The following is a 16903-nucleotide window of genomic DNA, read 5'->3' as shown; positions in this document are numbered from 1 at the left end:
TTCCGGCCGGCTCGGTACTGGGGAAATTGATGACCTCCGGATAGGACGGAATAATGTTTCTGGGTCTATTTAAGCGTACTTCCCTCCATCTTTCTTAAATGTCTTTGGTGCATAGGTAATAGGTTCCTCATTTCGCGTTTCGTCCGCTTGATCGAGTACTGCTCCCACAGTCACGGGGACTCGCAACAGGACAGTATCAATGGCACACTTTCCTTAAACTGCATTGGAAATGACTGCTATGTTAGCAACCTCTGTAGGCCTTCGAACGTTGGTTGGTGCTCTTCGCCCTACTTCCAGGTAGCATTGTCATCAAGTAAAACATTAAAGCTGCTCGGCTATTTCAGATCTTCCCCGCAAGAAATGTTCTAAAAATTGACCATACCAGATAAGGCCTGGAGTTCCTTGTTGTTTGTTCTGAACGGGGCCTTTTGGATGGCCTCTACTTTGGATTCCGAACAAGGTAGATGCCACACTTGTCAATGGGATAGCTCAGAAACTCGGGACGTTGCTGAAGAAATTAGCATTTTTTGGCTTGACTCTGAGTCCAACATTAGCTCTACGCCCGAATACCTCGGTGGGCATGCATTCTGGCTCTCCTGCACTTTCGCTCTCCACCAGAAGGCCTTCCCACGTGCAGACCTACTTGAAGTAGGCCAGCTAGGATTGTGTCCATTGGCGTTAATACAGGCTCGGTGCGACAGACGTGCCGTGTGCTAGCCGACAAACTTTGCCTAGCCCTTCTAGTGTGCACTTCGTTGTAAGGCCCTTCTACGGTGTAAAGCCCTTACACCGTCTAACAAAAGCGTCTGATAAGCCTGCACCAGGTCAAGCTTCGGGAACAAACCCTTCTTTCCTGGCTGAGCAAACAGCTCCTCGCTAGTGGGAAGAGAATACTTGTTGCTCTTTGCGACCTGGGTGAGTGTGCTTCTGTAGTCTCCGCTGATTAGGAGTGAGCCGTCATTTTTCCCTACCACAACACTGCACTATTAGGAGCATTGGGTTGGCTTCGAAATTCCTACATGCACGCGCCTATTCAGCTCTCTCAGAATAGCATCCTTCGGAGCAAAAGGAGCGTTTGGGCAATTCAGGAACCTCCGCAGGGCGCTGTCCTTCAGCTCCATGTGAACGCGCTTAAAACAGCAACCGGCAGACACTGGCTGAAAGCCTTCGGAACTGTGACAACGAAAACTTCTCGGCTCCTTCTGATGCGATGAATACCTTATTTTTTCGATTTCCAAAGGCCCGAAATAATCATGGCCAAGCAAATTGCTCCCGTATTTTTCGACCCACATTTAGCGCAAATTCTATATTTCGCCCCTTGGACTCCGGTGACACCGCGACATCTCCGAATATCTCGATACCGTCTTTTGTCCAGGGGACTAGTTGTGGGTTCTGGCTCTTCCACGTTTCCAAGCTTTGCCACCAGTAGTTTGCCACCACTCTTCCAAGCTTTGCCACCAGTACGGATTCGGGGGCCGGGATTCGTGGGCCCGGATGCCCCCGAATACGCTTCCATCTCCTCCTTCTCGCCGCTAATCTTGACATTAACTACGTACTTCGAGACACCGCATGAAACTTCAGCGACCCTGAATGGGCTGTTGTACTCCGCTACTGTACCGACTCCAGTCTGATCCATAGGTCGGCAAAACAGAAAGAACTCACTCAAACTCAATCACATTTTTTTTTTATTTACGCTGTACTCAATCAAACTCAGACTCAAAAAGTTCGTCTGTTCACAAAATCACTCGTACTCACTCATCAAATACTCATTTGTAATCGTACTCACTTGTACTCAAACTCATTTGTCCTCACAAGTATTCGTACTCAATCTGTACTCATGAGTACTGAATCTGTACTCATGAGTACTCAATCTGTACTCATGAGTACTCAATGAGTACTACTGCTCATGAGTACTACTCATGAGTACTACTCATTCTGCACTCACGAGTACTACTCATTCTGCACTCACGAGTACTACTCATTCTGCACTCATGAGTACTACTCATTCTGTACTCATGAGTACTCAATCAGTACTCACGAGTACTCAATTTGTATTACTCACGAATAATCAACTTATCTGCACTGTTAGCTAGGTCGTAGCTCGAATAAAAGACTAAGTAGAAAAAATAAATTGTTTAATTGATTAGAAAAACACGGGTTAAATATAAATCAGGACAGAGGAAGAAAACGTCTGACGCAGTGCACTGTCGTTGGGCGACTTACTGTGCGAAGGCAAGTACACTGTACATGTGAGAAAGCGAAACGAAACGTAAGCACTCGCGTTGCGCCTGGCGTCTCGTCTTGTTCTCAGGCCGGGTCGGGCTCAGGGGAGCTCGGGGCTTGTCGGTGCGGCCGTGGCCGTAAACTGCGTTTTTCTGCGTGTCTTCGGGTGGCAGCTTTTGTCGTCCGTTTTCGTTTCCGGGCGCGCTGATACGTATCCTAATCGTGCTCTGAATCCGAAATGCGCCTGCCTCCAGGCACAATGAAGCGTTCGCGTAGATTGACGTCCGTTCGTATCCAAATCACTGTCCGCTTGTTCACAGATGCTCGATGCTGGCGTTTGTTTTTTGTTGTTCCAGATACTAGAACCTTCGTTAAGAGGGTGTTCGTCTCATTGAGTTTCGGTGAATTTCAAATCTGCTTGATTTTATTCTGTGTGTGCCGTCGGATTCACTTCGTCAGACCTGAACTTGACAGTGTTTACGGCGTTGCGTTGGTTGCGCCGCTTCCGTCGGCGATTGTGTTCGTGTAGCTCGTCGCGTGCTTGATGCATGTGGGGGCGTAGACGTCTGGTTTGTCCGGTGGCGAGCTGCGCTGTGTAGGGATGGCATAGTTCGGCGCGTTGAGGACGTTGCTTGATTGACGCGTGCGTTGCGTATGGTGCGGGAGCCGTTTGGCTTTTCGTTTAGTGTGCGGTAGCGGGGCGTTTTCGTAGGGTGGCATGGCTGATCGGTCAAAGCCGTTGCGGCTCCGTGCTCGCAGTCGCCGTGGTTGTTTCAGAAGTGAAACCGTTGTGGTGGGGAAGCGGGCGTAGTTCGTGCCCTCCGTTCGGTCCCACATTCCTGGGCGTCGCAAGCGTGACTTCATCGTCAGGGCATTCGATGCTTCATCTGGATCGGGTTCATTCGTTGCCGTTCTTGCCGTGTCCGTGTCGTCGCTCAAGACCTCGTCTTTGCCCGTTGTTTCGAGAATGTTATAATCGCTATCTCTCCCATACAAGCAGGATCCGTTTATCGCGAGTACGCTTGCTCGCGGTTGCGTCCTCTTGTACGAAATGGTGTTTGTCGTGTTAGTCTCGATCGGAGCGCGGGTGCCGATGATCTTGTTAATTCTGGCTCGGACATGCCGCATGCGCTGGCTGTGTCGTTGCTCCTTGACGGACCTACTTGCACGAGTGTCATGTCGTTCGTCCGCTGGACTCGGGCGGGAGCAGCGGGTGTCGGAGAGCTCGTACTTTCCGGTAGGGTTGAACCGCGTGCGCTGGGTCTTTTGTTGCTTGTGGCCAGGTGATTTCTGCGGTTGTAACATTCGCTGGCCAAGTCCGGATAGCACCTTCAGTGAGAGCGGAGGATGTCGCGAACAGCAGTTTCCTCCGTGTGTGCTGCGGCTTGGTGGCGTTCCGTGCGTTGTGCATTTCGTTCTCCGTGGTCAGCTCCACTGGTTCAAGTTGGATGTCGTTCGTCACTTCTGGTGCGTTTCGTGCGCTGTGCGTCTCGTTTTATCTAGGAAACTCCCCTATAATTGGGGTGCGGTCGTTCGCCACGTATGGTGCATTTCGGGCGCCGTGCGTCTTGCTCGCTTGTCGTGGCCATATCCACCAATCCGGATGCGATGTCGTTGGTTGCGTGGACCCGCGCCGGGACAGCACGTGCGGAAAATGTACGTACCGGCTCCGTTGCGTTCCGTGCTCTCAGCGTTCCATTCGTGTACGTCTGTAGCGGAAGAGCGGGTGCCAGGAACGTGGTGCCTTCTGGCTCGTGCGCGCTGCGTACGTTGCGCCTTTCGTTGCTCGTTGCTGGAATGACCTGCGCGTGGGCGATGTAGCAGAGCAACGTGTGTTCGTGATATCGCAAGAAATGCACTGACCTTCCATGCGTCTCCGTAATCGTGGCGATTACCTGGGAAAGGTCCGGTGGGCACGCAATCACAATTTTGCATGCGTCGTCTCGTTCATGTGCGTGCCGTCGTGCATTCTGCCTGTGCTCGGATCTCGTGCAGTCCAGGCACCGTGGAAAACGTGCGGCCGACTCTCGCCAGTTCTCTCAGAAAACTTTCGTTCATCACGCAGCCTTCTGCTTTCAAACAGCGCCGCTTGCAGGGTCATCTGCCGTTTGTTGTCGGAGGCAGCCTGAAGTAGCGTTGGCACATTCGTTCGTTTGGAGAGATGGCGACGTTTTTCGTTGTCCTCTAGAAGACGCAAGATGATGTCCTTACGGCCAGAGCAGGGTAGCCCTCGTAATCGTAGTGCGCTCACGAACTGCGGTTTCTTCGTAGAGCATAGGACGTAGCGTTCCGTTGAAGTCAGCACTGTGTCGACCACCGCTGGCGTGGAGTGCGTCGGTGCCCCATGTCTGCGTGCTGCACTCTCGTAGTCGTGGTGCGGTCCGTCCAGGTTGTTCGTCCGTTCGTCCTCCCGTGGCCTTAAATCATGATCCTGTCGACTGCAACATCTTAGCTAGGTCGTGGCTCGAATGAAAGGCTAAACAGAAAAAAAATGAAATGTTTAACTAATTAGAAATACTGAGATTACATATACATCAGGACAGAGGAGCCCGATAAGAAAACGTCTTACACGGTGCATTGTCGTAGGGCTTCCCACTGCGCGAAGGCACGTACACGGGAGAGAGCGAAACGGGACGTACGCACTCGCGTTTTGAATCGCGGCCTGAATCGCGGCTGAATCGCGGGGCAGTTGGCCAGTTGTAGAGAGGGCGCATTATGTACATGAAGCTACTTAACGGTGACCCCAGTAGCTCCCATGTGTACAGCGGGGCGTGATATTAAGTTGCAATAATGAATTATCTTTATGACGGACACAGACAGACAAACAGACTGACAGGCCAACATTGTCGCGCTCAAGTGGCCAAAGAAAGACTATCGTCTTTAAAACCATGTGGAAAGAGACGCTGCCGCCACTGTTCCGAATTCTGCGAACATTGCGCAACCGTACCCCTCGCAACCGCCGCCAGCCCGCAAAGTAAGAGATAAACAGAAAGACGAAAACCGGCTAGCGCGCGAAAAGCCAAAGAGGGAGGTCCCGCCACGAAAAAGGGACAGGACGGGCGCTACGCGTCGTTGTGTCCATTTCCGTTAACAGCTAGGCCAAAATCCACACGGGTCTGATCTTACTATAATTTTTCTATGCGTGTGTGTGCGGTTAACCAGAGCCCCTGACACAAATTTGCTGCACCTGGCGACGCACCGACGGTGGGCCCGATTCGCGCCTCAGTCAGCCAACCCGCGGCAGACGTGCCGCAACTGGCGGCACACGGCGCCACCGAGTCTACTCTCCTTTTCCCATCGACACGGCCGCACGAAATCATGCTTGGGACGACCGGCCCGACCGACCGACCCGACGAGTAGACTCTGGAGACGGCGCCGCTGAGTCGCCTCCCTTTTCCCATTCGTGGCTCGGCTGACGCAATCACTTCGCCTGCATTCGCCGGATTCAAACTGCGGCCAGTGATAGTCCTGATTGGAAAGATTCGAACTGCACCCGGCTGCGGCGGAACCCCGGGGGTATAAAACCAGCCCTGAAGCAGCGGCTGTGCGGTGGCATCTCATCGGAAGCACTGAGTTGAGAAGTGCCTTTGTGCGAGCCATGTAATGCTCTTGCTACCTTTGTATATATTGTATAGGAATGCAGCTTAAAATCACCGTCGGCTCGACAACTTCATCGCTCTCCTCTGCGCCACGTCGATGGCGGACTGTATCTATGCATCTATGCATCTGTATCTATGCATCTATGCATCTGCACCTGTGGCTTTTGTATCTATGTTGTACAACGCGCCCCTTATGTAACACCCCCCTGTGGGGTCTTCAAGGAAATAAAGTGAAGTGAATCGAACAGTGGTGACTGAGCTAGAATGGCCCAGTCCCAACAGTGTGTGTTTGTGTGTTCGGGGGGGGGGGGGCGTGGAGAGGGTATCGGTCGCAGTCGAGGGCCGCAGGGCACCCAGTTGCTGCCGGTACTTGGCAGCCGTTACAGCAGCTTAGAACTGCTCTGCCGTGCGCTGTGTACTCGAGAACAAAGTTTGTAGACGCGTTTTTCGGAGGCGTGATAGCTTGCACTGACGTCACTGTATTGCCGCGTTGGTGGGTTGGTTGCACAGTGGAAATCTGCAGCTCTTATCTCGAGCAACGCGGATGAAGCTGATAGCGATCGATCAAAAAGTGCGGTCACGTCGTTATGTGCAATCCACATGTTTTACGAGACGTTCCAAGATGCGAGCTTAAGCGACAATCCCGGCGTCTGGCGTTGGCGTTCATCAATTCAAAACAATTCCTTCACGAGGCCTTTCACAGTGCGAGCTTAACCTCGGCGTTATAGTTGCTAGCGAGGGGTGGTCGCCCCGCCTGTAAACAGTAGTGAAGGTAGGGGAATAACAACCACCGAAATTCACCATCATCGTCAGCGCCCTCATTACACGGTGGCATAAACGAGAAGCGGCGAATCGGGTTGCCACTCGAAAGTAAAGCCATTCGAAAGCAAAACGCTCCTCCAGCGGCAAGATGACAGAGCTCTTCGACAAAATATGCGAGGCTAAACAAGACGCCGCACGCGTTGAACTGGATATTATGATGTCCGATTCACAACTCACAAACGTACTTAGGTGTACTCGGATATTTTATTTCCATTGCTGGGGAAAATTCAACCACCGCGCCTGCACGCCGTAGAGCACGGTGGGGCTATATGCTCACTTGTAAATGGCACCACACGAGACCATATTACTAGCGAACCTGAGCAAAATGTTTCAAAGCGGGAACCTAATTAAAACCATATGGGCGCACGTACATCAGCCAAACTGTCGCTTGAATACGCACAGCAAACGTTACAAACCACGCAGTCGGTTTGACGCGAGTTACGTAAATTAACTGCGACTGTTGAAATGAGTGGTTCGGCTCACGAAACGACTACACAGCGTGACATGCGTCTACGGAAACTTCTGAAGACTGAAAAAGAGGGACTTCAGTACGCCTAGTTCGTGCGTTGTTAGCAGCCTCCACCCCCTCTCCCCTAAAACAATTGGAAGGGAGCAAGCGCAATGAAGCCGCCACGCGTTCACAGGCCGCGTCAACAAAAATAACTGCGGCAGTCAACCAGTCCCATCAGAGAAGAGCAACTGCGGCCGCGTTTCCCGCCGGGCCCTCACCCCCTCCTTTTTCCCTCTTCACCGACCCCTTTGCTTGCGACCGCCGAAAAACGCTTACAGCGCCAAACAGGGACCGGGAAAGGAGGGAGGTGCAGTTTTCGTTGTCTAATTTTACCATCCTTGACAGTTGAGCTGCACAGCGGCTCCGCTAAATGTTTGCGACTCGTACACGCGCGTCCGGACTCGAGCTCGTGATAAAACTTGTTTGCACTACTGTACTCAGGAGTGCATATACTCATGAATACACAGTACTCATGAGTACACAGTATTTATGAGTATTGTACTCATGAGTGCTGTGTACTCATGAGTACTGTATACTCATGAGTACTGTGTACTCATGAGTACTGTGTACTCATGAGTACTGTGTACTCATGAGTACTGTGTACTCATGAGTACTCATACTCTATAGTACTCAAACTCATGAATACTGTACTCATGAGTACTCATACTCATGAGTAGTGTACTCATGAGTACTGTACTCACGAGTAGTGGACTTACCCCTGTACTCACTCGTCATCGTACTCACTGTTTTTTTCTGGGTGTGTGATCACTCATCATCGTACTCACTCATGAGTTTGAGTACAAATGAGTACAAATGAGTGTACTCACGAGTGAGTACGCCGACCTATGGTCTGATCCAGCTAACCCTGTGCTTGCGCCATACTCGCTTGGCATGCTTTTGTTACTCGGGATGCCTCTAACATTCACCGGTATCCCTCGTAATACGCGCCGCTAGTGCCAAACGCTCCCCTATTGGCACTTGGCATGCGGAAATGTTTTCATTAACCGTCATGACAGTGACTGGAAAGGAAAGTGACAGGGCTGTGTGAAACTGCTCGTTGTCGTGGTGTCATTTTTTTAATGATAGTCTTTCTTTGGGTTACTTACTCGAACGCGGAAGTGTTGGTGTCTCTGTACGCCTGCCGCTCAATTCAGCATCCCGTCTGGTTAAACAGATTTTGAACAAGTAGTTTATATAGACGCAACCGATACTAAACATCTAAATCTTGTGGCAATGTTTACAGTTGTCAACATTGTTTAGAAAAACAAAACATTGCCGATATCTGAGGATGAACAGCAATACATGGGTGATGTTACCTCGTGAAAAATGTCATAAATGATGGATTGTTGCGACATTAAATAAAATACTAAACACTGTAGGAATGCAAACCGTCGGTCACTCCGATAGAAACATTTTTGACGGTCGCTTCCTTTGTTGCAAGCGGACACCTCAGAATACGAGGATATGGTGGCGGCATCTTGCAGTGCCCCTGGGCGCGCGACTACGAGGGTTTCCTAACGCCGCTGCCAGGTGGCGCCACCAGTCATACCGGCACTATCTTTCGATATATCCACCCTTTGTATCTGCAACCCTGTTTGGAACGACTCGCGACCTCGTCTTTCAACGCGGCGTAAAGAAAGTTAAAGTACTCAAGTACGCCTTGTACCTCCGAATACAGAGACCCATATTCTGCATGGTGGGCAATGGATCGGAACATGTTTAATGTGATTTAGATCCTCACGGCGCCAGATGTGCCAGTGCGCCTGTGAAACATCACCGTGCCTTATACCATCGCGCTACTGGAGACAGCAAGATGTGTACTTTGGCGCATTATTAGTACGTGCGCACAGCCAGTGACCCTACCACGCAATAAATACATCCTGGTTTCACAAATCATTCTTCTTTCAAATCTATAGTGCTATAAAGTAACACACGCGCGCCAAGCATTGCAATGTCCTCGGGTTGCCAACATTTGGCAAGCCACGCCAGAAGAGCGAACGTGGTAAAAAATCTGCAGAAATTCAGAAAATTGTCTAATAATGCATCCCATTGTCACGATTCGTGTCTTCGGTGTGAGTTCTTTACAGCCAATTCTTTTGATTTTACTAAACCCTGTCCAACCAAATATCTCGATTTACGCTATTTTAACGATTACAAATGGAACTTCCGCGCAATGTGCATTATTGTCGAAATTCAGGGCGGTATATGGTCCGACATTGTTGGTTTTTTTATTGCTGTTCTTTTTTTGGTTTTTCAAAATTTCGTTGGCTCAGTTACCTCTATTTACGCTGTTATAACGATTACAGGTGAAACTTTCATGAAATCTGAATTATTGCTGAAATGCAGGTCGTAACACAGTGCTCCATTTTTTGTAGATATTTGCATTTTTCTGTGTTTTTTATACTTCTCCTATTAGGCTTCTCGAGAATTGCTTCGACCAATTATCTGTATTTACGCTATTATAGCGATTAAGGGGGGAACTTTCCAAATCTGCGCCATTTGGGAAATTGAGGGCGCTATGCGAATCGCCATTTTTTGTATTCCTTTTATATTTTTGTTTACTCTTAAATTTTTAAAGTTTCATTCGACCAATTATCTCAATTTACGCTATTCTCAACTTCGGCGAAATCTGCATTATTGTGGAAATGCAGGGCGTTATACGGTTGTCGAATTTTTTTCATTCTTTTACTTTTCAAAACATTTGTTCGACCAATTATCTCCTTTTACTCTATTACAACGATTACACTTGCCACTTTCGCGAAATGCGCATTATTGGGAAAATTCGGGGCGCTACACGTTTCGCCATTTTTCGTATTTTTTTTTTATTTTTTAAAAACTCCGTTGGACAAATTATCTCCACTTGCGCTATTATAACGATTACCGGTGGAACTTTCGCGAAATCTGCATTTTCGTGCACATGCAGGGCGTTGCACGGTCCTGGGCCACGATGGAAATGGTATGGGAGAGCATCACGGGTCGAGCGCTTATTTAGCAGAGGCGGCAGGAGTCTGTCATCGCCCTTCCCGTAAACAAATTATCTTCGGCTAAGTTATAGGTCGGAGCCTTTGAGGTGTAGTTTCATTCGGCTGCACAAGGACATCAGTTTACATCATGCAGCGTTCATCGTTTAAATGGGCTTATATAATGTCTCGATTACACTGGGCAATCCGCACGCATCTGGAAAGACTCGACCGTCTGTCACGGCAAAGATGAGCATGCTATCGCCATGAACATGCTATGTCTGCTATGGCAAATGTGAACATGCATAAGAGATCGTCTATAAAAAAGAACGCAGCCATGCACTCTTTATTGACGACGCACATCGCCCGTGTGAAGTTGTCAAAGTGTAGAAGTAGTGCATGGCAGTGGATCATATCACTACGCTGCCTCACGTCAGTAGCGCATTCAACAGGCGCGTGCGTTTTAACGAAGACGCGTGCAGTCAACCTCTGTGCTCTTCACCTCTTTGGAAGTTGCAGTGTGCATTTTATTATGGGTTCTTCGATTTACGCATGCTGCAATGGCGTTCGGACACTCGTCTCTGCAGCATGGAGGAGTGCGAGTTCTCGTGCGACCGGCTCTGCATCATGGTGGCGGGGCAGATGAAGTGTCTCGGCTCTCTGCAGCACCTCAAAAACAAGTTCGGCAAGGGCTACCGGTTCGAGTTCATGCTGAAGCACGGCGCTGATAACGACCCGGCCAAGTTCGTAGCGGCTGTCTTTGAGCTGTTCCCGGGAATCAGAGTCGTCGAGACGCACGAGGTCAGTGTGAATACCTCTTAGCACGTCAACCAATCATTCTCCGTAGTTTAAAAGTGTGCATCGGAACGTATCCCTCATATCTAAACTATATTTCAATTTTTTCCAAGCGGTGGTGTTCCCTTTGGACCCAACATAATTAGTAATTTTCTTCTGTCCCACAAGGAAGTCGAGTCATACCTCTTCGCGCCAGCATGGCCGACCCAACCATGGGTGATGGTGCTTTTAGCGAAGCCTAGTCGCGCCCACCTATTTCAATTATAAGGTAATCTTAACTCGTTTAATCACAAGATCGAAGTTTGTGTGGCATGTGAGACCGTGCGCCTACCCGCCGCGGTGGCTCAGTGGCTAAGGCGTTGCGCTGCTGAGCACGAGGTCGCGGGTTCGATTCCCGGCCGCGGCGGCCGCTTTTCTGATGGAGGCGAAAAGCAAAAACGCCCGTGTGTACGAGATTTCGGCGCACGATAAAGATCCCCAGGTGGTCAAAATTAATCCGGAGCCCTCCACTACGGCGCGCCTCATCGCCTGCGTTGCGTCGGCGCTTTAAACCCCACAATCAATCAATCGAGACCGTGCGCCTGCTCAAGAGCTTATATCAGGTTGGTTTGTTGTTGGTCGTCTACAATTACAGTTTGCTTCATCTGTATGGTCACCACATCAAGCTTATTTATAAGAACAATGGAATCAATTCAAAATAGAGCTGCGAGCTTCTTTTCTCGAAATTATTAGAGCCATGCTGGTATCACCCAAATTGAAATAGATATATCAATTCAGCTGTTGGAAACTCACCGCTCCATCGCTATTCTCTGTCTTCTGCACAAATACATAAATTCAGCTATGTCATCCCCATTGGTTCTGGAAGCACCTTTACGCATGTCAGCACGGCTTCATAACCAATTCAGTTTCAAGCGAATATTTGGTAAAACCCGTTCCTTCTACTTGTCTTTCCTGCCACGTGCCATTTCATTGTGGAATGATCTTCCAAACGCCGTCGCCTGCTTATCGAACGGTGATGCATTTCATGAGCGCCTCACCAGCCATTTTGCTTACAAATTTCTCGCAGATACTAATCTTGTCGACATATTGTCGAATTTATTTTTTTTTCTTTGTTTAACATCGATATCATAGCATACTTTACGTGTAGTAACACGTGCTCATAATTTTATAATGATGTCGTCATACAATAATGTTTTATGCCATTTGCGATGGTTCTGTTTTATGTTCTACCCAACCTGATACCAAGGTGTTCATAATAACCCGCATTACCAGAGTCGTGATGCTTCGTTGTTTAAATTCTCTACCCCAATGGAATTTCAATTTACTGCGCTGTGTATTTTTGTTTCATTTTGTTCTTCCCCCACACAATCCTCTTCTGAGAATGTGAGGTACCGTGAAATAAATAAATAAATAAATAAATAAATAAATAAATAAATAAATAAATAAATAAATAAATAAATAAATATTTTACCCTTAGTTTTGCTCGCCGTCTGGCATTTAACGTTTCTCTTCCTTCAATAATTTACTTGAATTGCAGCGCCTGTCTTGTCTTTTCATCTCCAATTTATTCCTTCTGTTTCTCCGCTCTCATGATTACCCTTTATCAACTCGCCCGGCTTTCTTCGTTACTACTCTTCTTGAAGCCCTCACAGCTCTCCTGCCATATGTGCAACAACTTCAACACTAGTTCAGGCTGCGCAACAGGTGATTCAGAACTAGGAGCAACAACTCCAGGAACAGTAGTAGCGCATACAAAATGAGCGGCACTCGCCCGACGATTCTTACCAGCGCGTGACGGGCCAAGACCTCCGAGGCCCCGCTCAAACGGTCAGACCCTGCAGCGGTCGCTGTCAGTGCATACGCTGGTACTACTGCGGCTGTCACTAACCTTCCATTAGTTTTGCTTAGGGAGCGCGGACACACTTTCCAAAGCTTCATTGACAACGTTGTCCATGGCCTATATTTCTGCTTTGTCTATCTTGACGATATACGGTCTTCTGTTGCAGCGAAGACGACCACTGCCAACACTTTCGCCAACATTTTTATCGTCTCGGCGTCGACGGCTTACTCATCAACCTCCAGAAGATCATGTTAGCAGCCCTATCGTCACCCTCCTCGGCGACAATTTTTTTTCAGAAGAGACTGCCCTTTCCTGACCGCATCCTAGCCCTCGAAACATTTTCTCAGGATGCCCACTTTCTCCAGACGCTCCGTGCCTAAATCAGCCACACACTCGGTTCCTGTCTATGATGACTCCTGCAAAGCCACCCACATGTTGGTCTGCTTGCGTCGACTTATCTGATCTGGGCCATAGTCAAGAAAACTACTCTTTACACAACACAAGTCCGCTCCTAACTAGAATACGTATGCACCTTTTGGGACGCGGTAGCATCGCACGCATCAACAGCATTGAGGCGATTCAAAAGCGTCGTGCGTGTTTGATCTTATCTAACTACTCTTGATATGCCAGAGTTACTTCGATGAACATGCCGGGTGCTTTTGCCTATCGCATTTTTTATAAAATCTACGGCCACAAACCTGTGTTCAAAGAACAGCTTATCAAACAGCCGTCATACATATCTTGCTCTCACCACAGTTTTAAAGTTGGTGTGCGGTCTTCACGCGCTAATGTTCGCAGCAAAGCTTTTATTGTTAGCGCAAGCAAATATAAATTAAAAATTGCAGTGCATAATTTGGTAAACTACTGTACCCGACGATTGACATTTGGAACAAGTTTACAATCAGCAGCTGTTCCAAACGAGCCCATATTCGCTCACTAACGCTCACATGTATTCCAGGCATTGATAGCTTCGTCACGGTAAACACTCATTGGAAAAGTGTTGGGTTTGTTAACTATTGTATACTATACTATAGGAGAAGTAGTGGCACGCAGCCGTAAATGATTTACCCTTACAACTGAAGCGAAACATGAAACTGCGTCATGCCGGCTTTCTCTTTTCGCAGAATGTGTGCGTGTTTATCCTGGAAAACAAGCTTCCCTGGAGCACCATCTTCGGCAGGGTGGCCCTCCTAGAAAAGAACTTCTTCTTGGAGCACATCCTCATTGGAGAGAACACTTTGGAGCAGATCTTCATCGCCTTCGCCAAACAAGAGGAAATGAAATCCGTCATTGTTCAAAGCGGTGGTCATGGCGAAGTTGCGTAACCTCCGCTCTTTCGCTGTGTTTGTCGAGATCCTTGGGAAATGACGATTGTGTCTGCATGGCCCCTTTCAGGCTCAATAAAGTGATATATATATATATATATATCTCTCTCTCTCTCTCTCTCTCTCTTCATGACGTGCGCCTCATGTAGGATGTCTTTGACGGCTCTAGTGTTCGACGCGCATTAACACCACTCTAAGGAACGTATTCGGCACCAGTTATTCGAGACGGCTTTGTTTGTTTGGCTATTGCAAGTATGCCTTCAGTCGGTGTTCCACACGCGACGTCTTAAATACTGGCTTTCTGTCTATTGCGGAGGTAAGCAACTTACGCGTAGAAAATATGGTACCCAGGAGAGCCCGAAGTTGCGACAGGAAGCCGTCATTATTAGAAAGAACTATGTTAGTCATGTGTACGCTCCTTTAGCTATGAGCATCATTTGCTAGCTAAAAATAGTTTTACCAAGAACGCACACCATCTGTGCGAGCAGAACCATAGTCGAAAGACAGACGAAATATCGTCTGGTCAGGCGCTGGAGTGACGAATGGAAAATAGACCACTGACTACATATGAGAAATATTGCCACAAACCATGCTTTGGGTTTGTGTGTTTTGTGTCTGCCGACCAGCTGCGCCGGGCTATGTTATCTGTGTTATCCGTGGGCCAAGGGAAGCGCAAGTTCTATTCATTATGCCGCACGCGTTCTCTCCTTTGATAGAGAGAGTGTCGCGAACTAAAGTCGCCAGCCTAGAACAATCGTCTATGATCTAAAGTGTTCTGGATGCAATTCGACTGTTGGAGAAGCCGTCGTCCCGAGATATAAATGACCGCTGAGTAGATGCCGTGGCATTAGATTCGCGGACCCCAGTCTTAGCACGACGCTTTTTTGACTGCTGTTAGGCCACCTGTGTATTCTTGTAGTTGTTAGGGGAACACAAGTTCCCTTCAGTAAACTTGTTTCTTCAAGACAGCTGCGTCGTCTTTCGTTACGTGACAAAAACTCCCACCTCCCCTCGCGGGAACCCCTGTGTAGATGCGACGCATAGGCGGAGCGGCGAAGGGGCCGCGTTTTATAGCGCGCATAACGTTGAGGGGACTGCGTAAGCCGGTCCCAGTCGATGACGACGTTGGCGTACTTGTAAAGCGGCGTGGACTCTAGGTGTTTGAGCCAAGCGTGGCTGTTGCTTCGCCGGAGAACGGCACACCGGTTATATGCGCAGCGCGCCCGAAGGAGAGGAAACCGCGGTAGAGAGAGTACTGCACATGCGCCGGCCCCAGCGCGTCTGCCGCGGCTCTGACGCAACACAATCCAACACAATCCACTTTAATCCAATCCAATCCAAATCCAATCCAATCCAATCCAATCCAATCCAATCCAATACCCCTCGCGAGATAGTGTTCGCTATCGGAGAGGAGAGGGGGTGAGCGGCGGAGAGCGCAGCTGGCGCGGCGAGGAGAATGGGGGAGGGGTGGACAACGCCGACGACGACGACGACGACGCCGGAGGGACAAGGCGAGTGAATCAGATGCTCCGCATCTAATATATTTGACGTTTCTGAACCGCACACGGGTTCTTTGTTCACTGAGTTAGAAAAGATGTCGTCAATAGTGTAGCCAGCGCGTGACGTAAAGAAGACGCGCAGACGGCCGCCATGGACTCTTCCGTCCGGCTAATCGCGGCTGGCGTGGTCCGAATGAAAGCGGTTCCAGAAATTTTTTTCCTGAGCTAGAATAGCTCTGTTGTCTGAGTAAATCCTTTCAGAATTTTTGCGCGTGAGTTCTGCAATGGCGTTCGTTTGTCCGATTATTATTCCTCTCCTCACGTTGGTGCTTCTTGAGCGAGAAAATTTTTCTGTTTAGCGTATGTACACCTGATGGCAATCAGCGCATGGTATCTTGCATACGACTCCTGGGAAGTAATCACTGGGCAGCCTGTCTTTGAGATTCATAAGCCGGTTCCGGAGATTGCTGGTCGGTACATCGTCAATGCGCGTGTCGTATTTTGAAGCAACGCGCGACCGTTCTTCGCTGTTTCCTGGGGCGTAGGGGATGCCCTATTGTCGTGTGTTCTTCGATGGAGTATTTTAATCTCAGTTTAGCGAATAAATAGTTTAGGATTGCCGTTGGCGATAACCTCACTGCCGATTGTTCCTAATTCATGTGTCAGTGCAGTGCCATCTGAACAGACGCGTGCGGTGCGCTTCATCAAGGACAACACAACGGACGTCTTGTGGCCGACCCAGTGGCAAGATGCCACATCGAGGTAACGACCCGTGTGTGTGGTCTTCCTGTTCAGTGAGAAGGCACTCTCATCCCGGGAGAATCAGTACATCCAGGAAAGGAAGCACGTTGTCTTGCTCGCATTCCACCGGGATCTGTATATGCGCATTCTGGGCGTTGACGCTGTCAAGGAACCATTAGTCATCGTGTTTTTCAATACCAAACGAGTCTTCTACGCAGCGGCAGAAAAACTTTGGTAATTGAAATTTGAAGTTATCACAAGAGTTGTGCAGGTTATTCACTTGAACGATATTATGTAAAGAAAACAAATTCAATAAAACAACAAATTCAACAAAAACAACAATAAGGGAAACAAAGTACAGCAATCTGGCCGATGTTATTTGCAACATGAAAATTGTTTGTTTTTTCTTGAAGTAGTCATCCAAACCAAACTGCAGTAGCTCTTAAAGGAAGCAAACAAGGCATAATAAACAACACGTTTCCGTGCACTGGAAGTAAAGATGCGCAATATGTTTCAAGTTTATCGAAGTGAGCATCCCACACTAAATTTGAAAGAATGTAACACCATGGATTTTAGGCTCAACTACAA

The 16903-nt window shown here is 48.6% G+C and overlaps 1 protein-coding gene across 1 annotated transcript in view; it reads left to right on the top strand.

The window, feature by feature from the left end:
- The window catches only part of LOC144162239 (phospholipid-transporting ATPase ABCA3-like), a 46490-nt gene extending 32415 nt beyond the window's left edge, over positions 1-14075 (top strand). Inside the window, exons 5-6 of the mRNA XM_077692700.1 lie at positions 10703-10916; positions 13875-14075. Of these exons, the coding sequence (XP_077548826.1) occupies positions 10703-10916; positions 13875-14075 (415 nt within the window). The remainder of the gene's footprint in view (positions 1-10702; positions 10917-13874) is intronic.
- Positions 14076-16903: the final 2828 nt, after the last annotated feature.

Source organism: Haemaphysalis longicornis, unplaced genomic scaffold, assembly GCF_048455015.1.
Source record: "Haemaphysalis longicornis isolate Haplotype H1 unplaced genomic scaffold, Haemaphysalis longicornis Haplotype H1 scaffold_12, whole genome shotgun sequence".
NCBI classification, from domain to species: domain Eukaryota; kingdom Metazoa; phylum Arthropoda; class Arachnida; order Ixodida; family Ixodidae; genus Haemaphysalis; species Haemaphysalis longicornis.
Note: the sequence above shows the minus strand (reverse complement) of the source record. Positions and strands in the feature narration are given on the sequence as shown.